Source organism: Asparagus officinalis, chromosome 5 (genome assembly GCF_001876935.1).
Source record: "Asparagus officinalis chromosome 5, Aspof.V1, whole genome shotgun sequence".
NCBI lineage: Eukaryota > Viridiplantae > Streptophyta > Magnoliopsida > Asparagales > Asparagaceae > Asparagus > Asparagus officinalis.
In genome coordinates this window covers 85,516,117-85,533,403 of record NC_033798.1, presented here as the reverse complement: position 1 = coordinate 85,533,403, position 17,287 = coordinate 85,516,117, and the positions used below count along the sequence as shown (strand labels likewise).

Genomic DNA, 17,287 nt, shown 5'->3' with positions numbered 1-17,287 from the left:
CCAAGACATTTCCGCAAGAGAAAATCAGTTGTCCAAGATGATAAATTCCCTAAAGTCACCATCAACGTGGCTGATAAAAGAAAGTCTAAGCGGCATTCAAGTGACTTAAATCCCGACTTTTCTCCGAGAGGAAAAGTCAATCCAAGAATTGCTCAAAGGATGTCTCGACTCCAATTAGGAGCCATCAGACGCAGAGATTATAAAAGAATGCAAGAAGGAATGTCCTCGGAGGATGAATTCTCGGACACTTATTCTGCAATCGCTTCTGATGATACAATGTCTAGCACAGGACAAACCAGAGAAGTACTCACGATCACCTCTGATCAATTTGCTCAGATACTTCAAGAAGCTCTAGCCAAACAACGTGAAGAAATTAGAGCTGAAGTGAAGACAAAAATGGAGTTAGCTATCCAACAAATGAGAGAATTGCTAGCTCAGCGGCCTCAACCCCCTGAGTCCAGTCAAAGAACTGAATCCAGCATCCACACTCAGAAAGTTGCTCTCGATTCGTTCCATGAACGAGAGGTCCACAAATTGAACGATCAAACCTTTAAACAGTTAGGATCGTCTCAAATTCCCATCTTGGTCAAACCTTTAAACAGTTAGGACCAAAGCCAAAATCCCCTCTCGATTCGTTCCATGAACGAGAGGTCCACAAATTGAACGATCAAACCTTTAAACAGTTAGGATCGTCTCAAATTCCCATCTTGGTCAAACCTTTAAACAGTTAGGACCAAAGCCAAAATCCCCTCTCGATTCGTTCCATGAACGAGAGGTCCACAAATTGAACGATCAAACCTTTAAACAGTTAGGATCGTCTCAAATTCCCATCTTGGTCAAACCTTTAAACAGTTAGGACCAAAGCCAAAATCCCCTCTCGATTCGTTCCATGAACGAGAGGTCCACAAATTGAACGATCAAACCTTTAAACAGTTAGGATCGTCTCAAATTCCCATCTTGGTCAAACCTTTAAACAGTTAGGACCAAAGCCAAAATCCCCTCTCGATTCGTTCCATGAACGAGAGGTCCACAAATTGAACGATCAAACCTTTAAACAGTTAGGATCGTCTCAAATTCCCATCTTGGTCAAACCTTTAAACAGTTAGGACCAAAGCCAAAATCCCCTCTCGATTCGTTCCATGAACGAGAGGTCCACAAATTGAACGATCAAACCTTTAAACAGTTAGGATCGTCTCAAATTCCCATCTTGGTCAAACCTTTAAACAGTTAGGACCAAAGCCAAAATCCCCTCTCGATTCGTTCCATGAACGAGAGGTCCACAAATTGAACGATCAAACCTTTAAACAGTTAGGATCGTCTCAAATTCCCATCTTGGTCAAACCTTTAAACAGTTAGGACCAAAGCCAAAATCCCCTCTCGATTCGTTCCATGAACGAGAGGTCCACAAATTGAACGATCAAACCTTTAAACAGTTAGGATCGTCTCAAATTCCCATCTTGGTCAAACCTTTAAACAGTTAGGACCAAAGCCAAAATCCCCTCTCGATTCGTTCCATGAACGAGAGGTCCACAAATTGAACGATCAAACCTTTAAACAGTTAGGATCGTCTCAAATTCCCATCTTGGTCAAACCTTTAAACAGTTAGGACCAAAGCCAAAATCCCCTCTCGATTCGTTCCATGAACGAGAGGTCCACAAATTGAACGATCAAACCTTTAAACAGTTAGGATCGTCTCAAATTCCCATCTTGGTCAAACCTTTAAACAGTTAGGACCAAAGCCAAAATCCCCTCTCGATTCGTTCCATGAACGAGAGGTCCACAAATTGAACGATCAAACCTTTAAACAGTTAGGATCGTCTCAAATTCCCATCTTGGTCAAACCTTTAAACAGTTAGGACCAAAGCCAAAATCCCCTCTCGATTCGTTCCATGAACGAGAGGTCCACAAATTGAACGATCAAACCTTTAAACAGTTAGGATCGTCTCAAATTCCCATCTTGGTCAAACCTTTAAACAGTTAGGACCAAAGCCAAAATCCCCTCTCGATTCGTTCCATGAACGAGAGGTCCACAAATTGAACGATCAAACCTTTAAACAGTTAGGATCGTCTCAAATTCCCATCTTGGTCAAACCTTTAAACAGTTAGGACCAAAGCCAAAATCCCCTCTCGATTCGTTCCATGAACGAGAGGTCCACAAATTGAACGATCAAACCTTTAAACAGTTAGGATCGTCTCAAATTCCCATCTTGGTCAAACCTTTAAACAGTTAGGACCAAAGCCAAAATCCCCTCTCGATTCGTTCCATGAACGAGAGGTCCACAAATTGAACGATCAAACCTTTAAACAGTTAGGATCGTCTCAAATTCCCATCTTGGTCAAACCTTTAAACAGTTAGGACCAAAGCCAAAATCCCCTCTCGATTCGTTCCATGAACGAGAGGTCCACAAATTGAACGATCAAACCTTTAAACAGTTAGGATCGTCTCAAATTCCCATCTTGGTCAAACCTTTAAACAGTTAGGACCAAAGCCAAAATCCCCTCTCGATTCGTTCCATGAACGAGAGGTCCACAAATTGAACGATCAAACCTTTAAACAGTTAGGATCGTCTCAAATTCCCATCTTGGTCAAACCTTTAAACAGTTAGGACCAAAGCCAAAATCCCCTCTCGATTCGTTCCATGAACGAGAGGTCCACAAATTGAACGATCAAACCTTTAAACAGTTAGGATCGTCTCAAATTCCCATCTTGGTCAAACCTTTAAACAGTTAGGACCAAAGCCAAAATCCCCTCTCGATTCGTTCCATGAACGAGAGGTCCACAAATTGAACGATCAAACCTTTAAACAGTTAGGATCGTCTCAAATTCCCATCTTGGTCAAACCTTTAAACAGTTAGGACCAAAGCCAAAATCCCCTCTCGATTCGTTCCATGAACGAGAGGTCCACAAATTGAACGATCAAACCTTTAAACAGTTAGGATCGTCTCAAATTCCCATCTTGGTCAAACCTTTAAACAGTTAGGACCAAAGCCAAAATCCCCTCTCGATTCGTTCCATGAACGAGAGGTCCACAAATTGAACGATCAAACCTTTAAACAGTTAGGATCGTCTCAAATTCCCATCTTGGTCAAACCTTTAAACAGTTAGGACCAAAGCCAAAATCCCCTCTCGATTCGTTCCATGAACGAGAGGTCCACAAATTGAACGATCAAACCTTTAAACAGTTAGGATCGTCTCAAATTCCCATCTTGGTCAAACCTTTAAACAGTTAGGACCAAAGCCAAAATCCCCTCTCGATTCGTTCCATGAACGAGAGGTCCACAAATTGAACGATCAAACCTTTAAACAGTTAGGATCGTCTCAAATCCCCATTTTGGTCAAACCTTTAAACAGTTAGGACCAAAGCTAAAATCCCCTCTCGATTCATTCCGTGAACGAGAGGTCCACAAATTGAATGATCAAACCTTTAAACAGTTAGGATCATCTCAGAACTCCCACTTGGTCAAACCTTACTACAGTTAGGACCAAAACCAAAATCCCCTTTCGATTCCTTCCATGAACGAGAGGTCCAGCTTCGATTTGCGCAATCAAAACTATAAAAGTTAAGATTGCTTCCAATCTCAATTGATCAAACCTTATTCAGATTCTCTGAATAGAAATCCCACTTCAAATTTCCTTTGTACCAGGAGATAGAATATAAAATTCTTCCTTTTCGATTCTGGGTTCATCTCTACCAACAAAAAAGAGACCAGGAGATAGAATATAAAATTCTTCCTCTCCGATTCTGGGTTCATCTCTACCAACAAAAAAGAGACCAGGAGATAGAATTTAAAATTCTTCCTCTCCGATTCTAGGTTCATCTCTACCAACAAAAAAAGAGACCAGGAGATAGAATATAAAATTCTTCCTCTCCGATTCCGGGTTTATCTCTACCAACAAACAAGAGACCAGGAGATAGAATATAAAATTCTTCCTCTCCATCATCGGGTTCATCTCTACCAACAAAAAAGAGGCCATATTACTCCAAATAAAATTCTTCCTCTCCGATTCCGGGTTCATCTCTACCAACAAACAAGAGACCAGGAGACAGAATATAAAATTCTTCCTCTCCATTATCGGGTTCATCTCTACCAACAAACAAGAGACCAGGAGATAGAATATAAAATTCTTCCTCTCCATCATCGGGTTCATCTCTACCAACAAACAAGAGACCAGGAGATAGAATATAAAATTCTTCCTCTCCATCATCGGGTTCATCTCTACCAACAAACAAGAGACCAGGAGATAGAATATAAAATTCTTCCTCTCCAATTCTGGGTTTATCTCTACCAACAAACAAGAGACCAGGAGATAGAATATAAAATTCTTCCTCTCCATCATCGGGTTCATCTCTACCAACAAACAAGAGACCAGAATACTCCAATAGGTATACGAGTCTAAACTATTTCCCTAATCTCAACAGGAAGTTTCTAGAGAATATTACTCAAAATATTCTTAAGAATAACCTGATAATCTCCCAACGGGTATATGAGGTTAAACTATTTCCCGAACACTCCAATATAGTATATGAGTATAAACTATTTCTCAAATTCTTCGACAGCAGTTTTAATTTGAGACTTCGACAACGGCCACGCGATAAACGCAGCACCGGAGGAATTTTAGCTATTCTACAAAGCACTGAATAGGCTAAAAGATGAAGAAGTCAAGGATTGAAGCCATTCACAAACCATTCTACGCAATTTCCTCAACAAAGCACTGGAGAAATTGCAGGGAAAGCTTATCATATCCAAAGTATCCCAGACCCCTCTCTAAAAAATGATGAGTCTGAGATACTTTGGAGGGGGTATCTGTAGACATCAAAAAATGCTTACAGACATTCAAACACCACTCAAGACGATATAGAAGAACAATATACACGTCATCAAGCAACACATGGCGGCGCGGCAAAACATGGTCAGGCAAAGTCCCACAAAAGCAGGAGTTGATAAACAATTTCTGTGTTATTTTCTCGAGAGTTGTATTTTCTTTTATTTTCATTGTAATTCTTTGTAAACGATCGAAGTTTTAATGGAATCTGCAATGGAAACAACTTTCGCTGAAAACACTGGTTTATCTCGTCCAATTGGTCGATTGAAGCGAGACTGCTTCGGAACTTGAATCTCTTTATGTTGGGGTTCTTTTTCTTTTTGTTTAGCTGGTTATTGCGGTTTTCCAGCAGCCACAGGAGGAGTTGCAACTACCCCCAGCTCTGTAAGAGTTTTAGCGTTTGGGTTAGAGGTTTCAGGATACTTATAATGGTATTCATTCCCACCCCTTGTAGCCAAAGATTCTTGTTCTTCCTCAGAAAACGGTAAAGCTGGAATTTCTTCATCATTCTTCTCAGGAATTGCTGAGGCTCCATAATAGGACTTGCCTTTTAATTTCTTCTTTGATGTGGATGTCGCCCACTGTTCATCTTCAAGTAAATCCGGATGAACCCAAAGGATTTTGCCATTGGGGGTTGTGTGAGACACAAGCCCTTTTTGGTGCTGTTCATGAGGGTCATCGTTGATGGTTTGCATTTTAACCTTTGATACTGGCTCGGCTCGAAACCAGGATAAAGGAACCGATCCGAAGCTAATAGACACCACATTTGCATCTACTTTCTTCTCTTTTGGTTTCGGTGTCACGATACCAACATCGATTAAGGTTTGTATTTTGTCTTTTAAGACATAACACGCCTTAGTAGGATGGTGGACACTTCTATGATATGCACAATACTTCGGATCGTTAGTCTTCTTCGCTTCTTCCTGGTTTGTGACCGGTGGAAGTTTGATCTTGTTGTTGTCTAAAAGATATTTAAAGATAACTGGTACTTCATCATCCTTAAAAGAATACTCCTTCGGGAATGTGGGCTCTGAGGTCTTAGGCTGCCTCGGAGGTTGTTGATTTTGATGCGGTGCTAACTGAAAAGATGACTGTTGCGGTTGTTGTTGTTGCGGCTGTTATGATGTTTGATGCGCATCAACAGCAGCTGCGGACCCTCTTCCTCTGCCTCGAGAGTTAAAGTTCTGTTTTTGAGGATTATCTGGTGGCTGACCCCTCTCTAACTTCTTTCTCTTAAGAAAGCGTTCCGCTTGTTCACCTCTCACTTTCAACTGGTGGCTGACCCCTCTCTAACTTCTTTCTCTTAAGAAAGCGTTCCGCTTGTTCACCTCTCACTTTCAACTCTTTCCATGTTTTAGAGGGTACAACCCCCATGACTTCTAACACATCCAACGACAAGTTATTATGGCATGTCTGTAGGATGAATTATTCTGTGAGTGGATCTTGGCAGTTTATCGCTTTGTTCCGGAATCGTTTGACGAAAATATCAACCGATTCTCCATCTTGCTGCTTCTCGTCCAACAAGGTGCCAATAGAAACCTCAGTGTCGTCGTCGAAGAAATTGGTGAGGAACAACCCTTCCATATCCTCCCAGCTAGTGATACTCCCGGGTTTAAGGCGTCGGTACCAATCGAAGGCAGGCCTACGGAGGGTTCCTATGAATGACCGGACCATCAAGATTTCGTTTTCGGATATTGCGCCAAGATGTGACTTGAAATAGATCAAGTGCTGAGTGGGTGAACCACTACCATCAAAAGGAGTAAAGTTAATCAAATTAAATTTTGGGGGATAAGGAATCAGATCCCACTCCCTCGGGTACGGGTATGGAATGCCCGTTTTCTTCACTTCTTGGGCCGTCATCAGAGCATTGACTTTGCTCTTGAGATCTTGCATCTTCTTGTCTTCTTCTTCACTCTTTTTCAAGTAGATTTGAGGAGGTTGAGTAGATGATTTAGCCGGACTGCTTCCGGAATTGTCCTTATCAAGAGGAGGATCAGCAAAGATAGTCTCATCTTCTTCATTATCGACCTCAGTTATACGTACAGGTATAGCGTTACGCTGGCTGGATTCCACCTTTTGGCTCGATTCCGGTTGGTGTTGTTGAGCCTGCAAATCTCGCATCTACTGCATTGTCAACTCCATTTCGGTTTTGATTTCGGCTCTAATTTCCTCGTGTTGTTTAGCAAATGCTTCCTGCAGTATTTGAGCTAGTTGATCCGGCGTGATTGCAAATAATTCTCTGACTTGCCCAACACTGGACGTGGTATCGTCCGATGCAACGTCCGAATAAGTATCTGACAGTTCCTCATCTGAAGATAACCCATCGTGCATTCTCTTGTAGTCTCGACGTCGGTTGGCTCTTCGTTGTAACCGCAACATCCTTTGAGAGAGACCCTGCTCAACTCTCCCTCCCGGAGAGAAATCAGGGTCAGGGTTGACTAATTGTTGCTTTCCTTTACCGGTCATATTAATAGTGACCTCAGGGAACTCATCTTGTTGAGTTACAGGTTTCTTCTTGTTGAAACGCCTCATTTTGGGTTTTGACGCTTCGGTGGAAAGTCTTTGAAATACGGAGACTCTTGTTGGCTTAGTTTCGGAGCAACCGCATTCTGTCAATACTGTCTTAATGAGCCTCTCGCAGGAGTAATGAGATTCATCTTCTCGGGCAATTCTTTTTCGTGAGTTATTATTTTGATAGTACAACTCATCATTATTATGATTTGAGCAACATATCCTTTGCTTTTGAGCCTTGTTAACATGCACAGGACGACTAGTTGTCGCCTCTGGGCGATCCAATGTTGAAATCTTAAATCCACCCCCTTGCGGGCATGGAGTCTTCATAGGTCCTAAACGAGAGCGAATTGGTATTTTCTCATTTTAGACTTGTGCAGTTCTGATAGGAGGATATTTACGACCCCCTGCATAAGAAACCACTAAAGGTTTATTTGCTGGATCCGAGTATTCTTTGATTGGGGTTTTGCCTCGATCGTTAGACAAAGGACTGAGACGATCCGCCATTGTGACCTTAAATTTCGACAGGTCGGGACTGACCCAAGGCTTCACCGGTAACGCAACAGACATATTTGTAGCCGACGGACAAGAAACGGACGTTGATGGGGTCGAAGTGCTTTTATGAACTTCCTCTTGACTTCGGCGGGGATTGGTGCCGCGGTTAAGAGATGTTCCACCTTTCTCCAATTTTTGTACATGTTTGGTTTTGGGAATCCAAACTTTACTGTTTTTGGTGATTTCTCAGACACCATTTCTTTCTTCATTCATTGCATCTGTTAACGAAGGGCACGGGCACGAGCGGCCTTCATCTGACGCTTTTGTATACGTTCTTAAAGGGTCGAACGGGCTCTTTTGACTAGAGGCCATTCCTCCATCGTAAGTTGTGCAGAAATATGATTAGTTTGTCGTTGAGGCAACTGGATCACTTTATGCTTCCTCGACTCTAGGTCCGCATAGTAATGGACCCCGTCGGTTTGTTGTAAGGCCTTAGCCAATTGACGAGCACGGCGCTGACGTTGTCTCTGACGAGCTCTTTTCATCGGTGCCGACGGGCCGTGATTCAACGACTCCTTAATTAGTGCAGAGTCACTTGGAGCAGAGATGTTGTAGGCAGATTCCTTAGCAACGATCGGGCAAGAACCTTCACTTGCGGTCTTCATCGGAATTGAAGACTGGAAAACTTTCTTGGAAGAGGAAATCTTCCTGCATTTGCGAGGCGATGAAGATTTTGAGGATGAGGATGATAGATACTCCTCGAATTTTGCTTGATCGAATTCATATTCGATCTCTTCATTGATCACGATCTTGATCGACTGCGACACTACGACCTCGGCAGCGAGACTGTTGGCTCCCACTGTGGTCGTCAGTTTATTTTCGTCGAAAGTCGTTTTCATTGTCGATTCCATTAAACTTCAGTCGTTTATAACAAGTTACAATGAAAAAATAAACAAATTATAACTTTCTTAGAAAATAACACAGAAATCGTTTATCGACTCCTGTTTTGTGGGACTTTGCCTGCGCCGGAAGTGCTTTGGTTCGTGGACCACCGATTCACAGATCGTGAGGGTCTTTGATATCCTTCCTTCGTTTAGAAGCAAGAATGAAATCGTGGACCACCGATTCACAGATCGTGAGGGTCTTTGATATCCTTCCTTCGTTTAGAAGCAAGAATGAAAGTCAGTGAATATCTTATCAAAGTAAGACAATCACTCTTCTTAAGATCAAGTCAAAGCTCGAATCTCAATGAATCACACAAAGAACTCAAGTTTTACTGTTATGTCTGTTCTCTATGCTCCTCTCTGCTCCAATTTGCTCGATCCTTGTAAATAATGGCCCTAAAGGGGTATTTATAGCCTCCAGAAGAAGTTCAACTGAAAATACAACGTTTCGGAGAAACTGTGCGTGCGAGACAGTGTTTACTGTCTCGACGGCCATTTGTCGAGACAGTATTTGCTGTCTCGGCTCCCGAGACAGTAAAATCTGTCTCGGAAAATCCAAACTGCCCGACAGTTTCCATTATAACTGCCTTCCCACGTTTCAAACTCCGTTATTTTGACAGTTATTCATGTGATTCTCGCCCACGATGTTTCTCACGTTCTTTGACAATTAATGGACACATGTCATGTAGTTATTTTAATAATTTTAACTGTCTCAGAACTGTCTTGCGTGTGAGACAGTAAACACTGTCTCGCGTGCGAGACAGTAAACATTGTCCCGCACGGCGAGACAGTGAACACTATCTCGAGTGTGAGACAGTCGGCACTGCCTCGATTCTTTTGAGATATTGTAAGATCGTCTTTTGTGATCTTTGGATGACATTCTCTTTGTTTGGATATCTATTAGCATTTTTTGACGCCTACACTTTGCACGGTGCTCACACTAGTAAAGAGGAATGAGAGAGAATGGAAGGTACCAAAACCCATTTATTCTATTTAGAAAGTTTTTAAAAGAGAGAAAGTGTTCTCCATATGCCCCCTAGATTCGCCTCCACTCAATAGAAATTTGTTCTCTCCCAAATTGGGATGGAATTGAAGGGAAGAAAATTATCTTTAATCCTCCATTTTCCCTTACCTTACCCTACCACAATGAATTGCCAAACACACCAAACTTTCATATATGATATGAGTCAGAAGTTTTTCATATAACACGTTTTACTAGTTTCGCATGAGAAGCGTCTGGATTTGCATTTTGGATCGATGTCCAGAAGCTCAAGATACAAGGTGATCTCTTGCATGACAAGAAGTAAGACTGGATCAAATTTATAGCTCGGGTTTACATCCGACTAATCTTTACCAAGGAAAGGAGTTGAGCGTACCACGCAAAAAAGAAGAGTTTTTTTGTCCCAAATGAGAAGAGATGAATATAAAAGAATGAGAATGACACGAGATAACAAAACTGAAACCATCAAAATGATTAATTGAGATGCCGCTTATCGTGTAGCCAAGCTACGATACTCTTCCAGAGAGAATCACCTCAAAAAAAGGCAACAAAAATTCATCCGAAGAATACAACTTATTAGCATGAGTACAGTACCCAGCATAAATTGACAATTTTACGGATCGAGATTGAAGGGGAAAATAGCATTGAATTGCTTAGTTAGCGCCGTAGACCCATTTCTCGGCATTGCTAGTGTAAGAAACCAACTCGCTAGGCTCGAACCACAAGGCAATTTCATCCTGGGCTGTTTCCGGCCCATCACTACCGTGAATGATGTTTCTGCATTTGAACAAGAGCACAAAATAATTAGACTGATGTTATTCACATCAAAACATACCCAATATAAAATTCTTGTCTATTACTGTGTCCACTAGTCAGCACAAGAGATTCCTACAACATGTGTAATGAAAGGACAAAAACTCACAACGGTTGTGCTAACTAGAATATAGTGGTACATATGTTTATCTAATTTCATTGCCATTCATAACCATTGACAAATTATTCACATTGTAGGTTTTAAGGAAGAGTACCCGACGGTTATGCACTCTATGAAGTGTCAGCAACATAAAGTTGCATTACATGAAGAAGTCTTATTCAAGGAATGAAATTGGTTGCAAGTAGGGGTGGTAAACGATCGAATCGAATCGAATACTAAGGTGTTCGTATTTGTATTTGTTTAAAATTATCGAATTCGAATGCGGACTCAGATATTCATATATCTAGTTTTTCGAATTCGAACTCGAATACTTGGTATTTGATAAATATTCATGAATATTCACGAATACTTATCGAATATTAGAGTATATTTATTCTGCTAAAAAATTTGATTTTCAAATAATATTAAAATTCATAAATAAAAATTATTCCTTTTTAATATATGATGTATATATATTTAAATTAAAATTTTAATTAGAAAATAGATTTAAGATTATTTTATACTTAAAATCAGTATATAAAAGTTAAGTAGAAATGGTAAGTGAATTAAAAATATGACATCATATGTGCAATAATACAAATAATAAACTGTGATTAAATTTTAAACGAATATTTAATAGACAAACGAATCGAATATACATCTGGTTAAATTCTATTCGTTAGTAAACTCGAATACTAAAAAATATTTGTTTAGTAGTAAATGAACTACCGAATCGAATATGATTGAATAGTTATTCGAACAATTATCGAACTATTTGTTAATTATTTGGTTCATTTCCACCCCTAGTTGCAAGCAGTAGGGGAGGACCGCTCCAGACATTGGGTGAGGGGGTTGACAGATTCGATGAAACGTAAAAACTTTCTTTGTAATGTAGATCCACCTTTCAAAATTCTTCTTTCTTCAAGCACCACAATATGACAAATTCGTTTATTAAAAAGGGACCTAAAAGCTAATCGAAAGAAAGATATTATCATTATTTACATATGCTTAGTTTGGGAAATTAAAAGAAATATTTATTTAAAAATAATACCATTTTTCGGCTTTGTCTGCAACAATTAACAAGAAACTCAAAAAATGTCTTCACAAAATCTGACTACGGCTCGGACAATCGTAGGAAAATTTGCACTGGATTGGATTGGGATCAATCATAGCCTCAAGATATACTATGATAGACATTCTTGATAAATTTTAGGTGTAGAGCAAATTAATACTATCTAAAGTTTAGAGACCTATGCTTATGATTAAATAATAAAGCAATGGGAACCTTGGAGTTCTAAAATATGTATGCAATGATCCCAGTTCTGGACCAACATGTCAGCATGGTCTCAGAACTCAGAGTTGAGTACAGCAACTTAAAGTTGCAATACCAATGAGATAATCAAAATATTTACTAACCTCTTCTGCTTCTTATGGCAAACTTTGGAATAGACTGTACTAAGATCTAACTAAATATATGAACCATTTTGTTTGTGTCTAATGACCAGGTGTATTATGTACACCTTATGGCAAACATCATAATTCTTTTAATTTGTTGCAGAAATAATAAATAAAATTAAGGCCAAGTGTTTCGCAGTACCTCCCAACAACGACAGCTAGATCTCCTCGAATAGTTCCAGGCTCAGATTTTTGTGGATCAGTGGCACCAATAAGTTTTCGACCATATTTTATAACACCTTCTCCTTCCCAAACCTACAAAAGGAAATATATTAAACAAACCCTTGTTCACAAAATAAATGGGTCATGTCAACTATCAACTATATTCATTTCCAAAAACGGTTGTATTTACCATAGCGAGCACAGGACCAGAGCTCAGAAAGTCACACAGGCCATTAAAGAAAGGCCTTTCCTTGAGGTCATGGTAGTGTTTCTGAGCAAAGTCTTTGGAAGGAACTACCAATTTGATGGCAACAAGTTTAAACCCTTTGCGCTCGAAACGTGAGACTATGTCAGCAATCTGAAGACAACAGGTCAAACGTTAAGAGTAAAAAAAAGGAATAAAAAGTCACAAAAGTCTTAAAATATCACTGGAACACCTAAAATATGAACATAAACAATAGAAAATATATAAAAATGATAGTTTAGTACAAGTTAATGGCATAAACAGGTTCCTGATCAGACATGAAAATAAATATAGCTACACTGCTGTTGCTTTGTCCTTGGATAAGCAAAACTATCTTCTTTCCTCTTCTTCTAGACTCTTTCTTTGTCAATTGCAATTCCAAATGATTGCTCCTTAGCCTACATATGAACTGGCCATGTACGAATCCTAGGAAGTGCAAAGAAATTGGCGCAGATTTAGAGGATTGACATCATGTTGGTAGCTGATCTTCAATATTTGTCAAATATTTCATAAAACCCTACCAAATTTTGACAGGGGAAGGATTACCATGTCCATGTTATATGTATAGTGACAAATTATTCTATAAGAAACAAGATAAATCATGTGCTTCGATATGATGATCTACACATGAAAATGGGAAGGCTTACAAGTCCTCTTTGAACTCCATCAGGCTTTATTGCAATAAAAGTTCGTTCCAGCTGAAAAACAGGGTGAAGGTGTAAGAAAGTTAAGCTACACGTTTCACTCTAAAAATGGAATAAATTAACATGTTAACAGGATATTATTATACCTGTGCTGCATGTGCGTCCTGGTCTTGAAGCATGTAAGCTAGAAAAATGGAAAATGAGTTATAAACATAAAAATTTTATGAGAAATTAAAATATGATGAAGAAAACATAATCAACAGAATGTCATACAAAGTAGCAAGCAAAGCAAATCATCTCATGTCAAATTTTTCACATCCTGAAACAGCAAATTTTGCAAGACAAAAGGACAATGGTTAGATGTATAATGGCTGATCTTTTGTGGATTAGGATAACACTCAAACTTTCATGCATAAACATTAGACTGGCAGACCTGATGATGTACTATAATGGCTTGCATAACATGACTGCAAAGAGAAGCAGGCATATTGAGCAATGTGCATAGAAAAACAAGGATGGATTCAGCTGAACATTATAACTTTAAGGCCTTGCTTGGATGATTGGGCTTTCTGTATAAGCATGACTACTAAAGATTTCATCGCTTTCTCTGTGAAGCTTACGATACTAAATCATTAGAAAGGAAACTACTGGTGTGCTATGAAGACCATTCCTTTTGTGTACTGTAGATTCACCAGCACAGATCAATAGGATTTTCAAATATGTTACTCTACACGAACTGTATAAACAGTAAATCTAGCATTGGATCAGAAAACACTGAGAGAGAAAATAATTCATGTAAAGCAATAGCTTCTTGATTCTTGAATATAAGGATAAAGTAGTCTCAACCACCTGTTTAAACTTTATCTGACTTATCGCAGTATCGTTAATATCATGATAGCAAAAAAAAAGCAAAAACAGATATTGAAGTTGTGAAACACAGAAAGGATCAGATCGAAGGATTTATCAGTGTAGAAAACATGATGGCAGTGACAAGATCTAACTGGGATCTCCAGAGAAATATTGGGAGAAGTCTAGACCAGCACTCATACTCGGAGTACGGCCCACGCCTTTTCTTTCCACCCAGCATCAAGTATAAGCATGATGTATTGCTATCGAAGAGGTTGCGAGAGCCACAATGCCAAAACTTGGGCAAGAGCAAGGGCCCTCTTCTTTTCCCCAGTTTTCATCTAGCCACCACCATAACTATTTTTCTACTCAAACCTTTTACTTTGAAGCATCATATCCTCTCTTTTATAAGTATTAAAAGTAGTATAAGGGTGAAACATGTAGCAATATGTTTCACTCAAATAATGAGAATATCAATTGATTCAAAAACATATCAGAAACAATCAAAAGAAACAATAAATCATAGAGGGAATTCACTAAACAATATTGTTTGCAACCCAAAATAAGTGGTAAGTCCAGACCAAAGATTAGTCTAGGCATTAAGAAGGAATCGCTTAAAGCTTACTGTGAGATTCTGTCAGTTGTATTGTAAGATGCATCACAAATAATCAAGTAATTTGACTAAAGTTAAAGATTCAGCAAATATATGAGAAACCAACAATAAAATCAACTTCACAGAGAAAGACTAAATAAGAGTAAAAAATTGGAATAATATATACTGCATTTTCATTCAATGATTCAGAAGTGGGATGTTTAATTGAGCAAACACATGGATTGGGGATGGTAATTATACATGCAAGTGTATCCTACTGAAAAATATCAACACAAAGTTATAGTTAAATAAATTTAAAGTGGATTTTCGTCAACCTGCAGCAGGAGCAGCCATAGCACCAGCAATCCATCCTCGCGAGGCACTCCTGCCCTCAGTTCTCTCATAGAATGAAGATAATGTCGACATGTTTCCTCTGAATACAGTAGTTGTTGCCGCAGCAACAGCCCGTCCTTCTGTCAAGATAATAAAAGTAGACATTCAGGAAGCATGCACGTCCATATCTTATATATCTACCCTAAAACCTACATTATTTTATAGTCTGCTCATTTGTGCAGCCAGAATTTACACCAGAGCGGGCATTTTTCACAATTTATTTCTCAGAATAATAGGAAACTACAAGACCCAGAGCATTTTCCTGGGCTAATTAAGTATGGATCAGGGAAAGATACCATTGTCTTCACTCTGTAACATGATAATACCATAGTAAAGATTAGAAGCATATTTTGTCAAAATCAAATATAGAAGAGATTGTCCTTTAATAAACAAACTTCATAAGTTTCAAACCCGTAATAGCAAATCTAAACACGATATATAGAAAATATAACATTAACTACTAACTCAAATTTCTTCTTAGCAATTTCGTGGTCGTTAGACATTAGAACTTTTTAGAACAATAACAACCTATTTTTTTTTATTTGCAGGTAAATCATCTGTGCCAACTAGCAGTGGCGAAGCCACATTGCAGCCAAGGCGGCCCCCACCCCCACCAAAACAAAAACAAAAACAAAAAAGGGTTCTTTTTATATGTACCCTCTTATATTATGCATATTTGCAAAACTCTCTCTTAAGTCTCAATATTTGTATAACCACCCCAATTTAGGCGAAAAAAACTTAAATCAACAAATTGTTAATCTTTAACTTTGTTGGACGTAGTGAGAAAACATTTCAACACTTTATTAATGTATTTATATTGCAGTTATAAGTTAGCCTATCAACCTTAAGGATTTATTTATTTGGGTTTAAATAAGGTTGAAATAATGGGAAAAGTTTTGGAAATATTGAGATTTGAAGGATAGTCTTTCAGATATGCATGATGTAAGGGGTATATGCAAAAAAACCAAAAAACTTTAAAAAAACCAGGGAGGTTGATTGGTGGTAATAATTTCATGAATCATACGGGATAAAATGTAAAATCCCTCCAACTTAACTCAAAACTCCTCAGCTTCTCTAGTGAGTTGCGGATTAATCGCTAATCTGCAAAAACCCAACTGTGTTCACTCTACCTTGATGCCCAAAGTCCCAACTAGCTAGATCTCATTCCCATGCATTTCCTTTGGCCTCATCTGACTACTTCCCTTCATCTCTAGCTCATCCTGAACCACATTTTTAAACTTTCCCCTCTCATTTGGTATGGAGCCCCCTTGCCGAAATTCCTGGCTCCACCGCTGTCGGCTAGTCAACATCTTTCTCTTTAAAAAAAATATCCTTCTTAATAATCAAGAAAATAATAGTAATCATCAAGAACCTCCTCCGATAATCCCAACATAATATCTGCTAATTTAGTAGCTTATTGCATAGCTCTGGATCCTCTCCGTTACCCAAGAGTAGTGGACAGACCGTTACTTTGATTATTACTGTCCATTATTCAATGGATGTCACTCTAAATTTACCATACCCCTGCGTACTGCATTCACTCAAAACAAGTCACAACCAAAATAAACACAGTTGTCAGTTGAGATCGAAAGCAGTGGTCTCGCCCCTACTTTTCAGTAGTAGAGAGGAACCAAATCGCTTGTTATAGCTAATTGATTGTTTGCACTGCTTGAAGATTAGATCGAGCAAAAGGCCACGGAAATGCTCGAACAAGGCTCCAAAATAAAAAAATGCAATCTCGTGAATATAACGTTCGCTATACTTTCCAATAAGATCGGACCAGTTTTATTTTAAAGATCCAACATTTTCCGCTTTCCAGAATAATTCCCAGCCACGGCCACCAGTGATGAGCTCAATCGAGAAACGAATCAAAAGAATTCAACAAAGAATGAAAAATGCGCGGAGAAAAATACAACTTCAAATCGCATCGAGGACTCACCGAAGAAGAGAGGCGAGGGCTTGGAAGCCGAGAGCACAGACCTCACGGCCCTGGAAGCGGATCGGCAGATCTGAGAGCTCATCTTTGTCAGCGATCAGCGAGATCTAGGGTTAGGGTTTTAGTTTGGACTGCTGCTTCTCTCTTCTCACAGTGAGAGAGGATTTATGAAAGGCTACGGTGGGGCGTGTTGTGGATCTGATGCTAGCGATGGTCAAACGCGCCACGCCAACGGCTGAGGATGGCGAGATGTTTTTACAGTTTTGCCCCTCACAGTTCTCGCTGATCCGCACGGTAGACGAGATCACGGCGGCTTGCATCTGAAAG

At 39.3% G+C, this 17,287-nt stretch overlaps 1 protein-coding gene across 1 annotated transcript in view; it reads right to left on the bottom strand.

The window, feature by feature from the left end:
* The window catches only part of LOC109842111 (nucleoside diphosphate kinase III, chloroplastic/mitochondrial), a 17,371-nt gene continuing 10,307 nt past the window's right edge, over positions 10,224-17,287 (bottom strand). The window contains exons 9-15 of the mRNA XM_020411023.1: positions 16,964-17,057; positions 14,967-15,104; positions 13,340-13,377; positions 13,197-13,247; positions 12,496-12,663; positions 12,286-12,398; positions 10,224-10,552 (exon numbers count right to left, since the gene is read on the bottom strand). Coding sequence (XP_020266612.1) covers positions 10,429-10,552; positions 12,286-12,398; positions 12,496-12,663; positions 13,197-13,247; positions 13,340-13,377; positions 14,967-15,104; positions 16,964-17,057 — 726 coding nt within the window. The 3' untranslated portion in view covers positions 10,224-10,428. The remainder of the gene's footprint in view (positions 10,553-12,285; positions 12,399-12,495; positions 12,664-13,196; positions 13,248-13,339; positions 13,378-14,966; positions 15,105-16,963; positions 17,058-17,287) is intronic.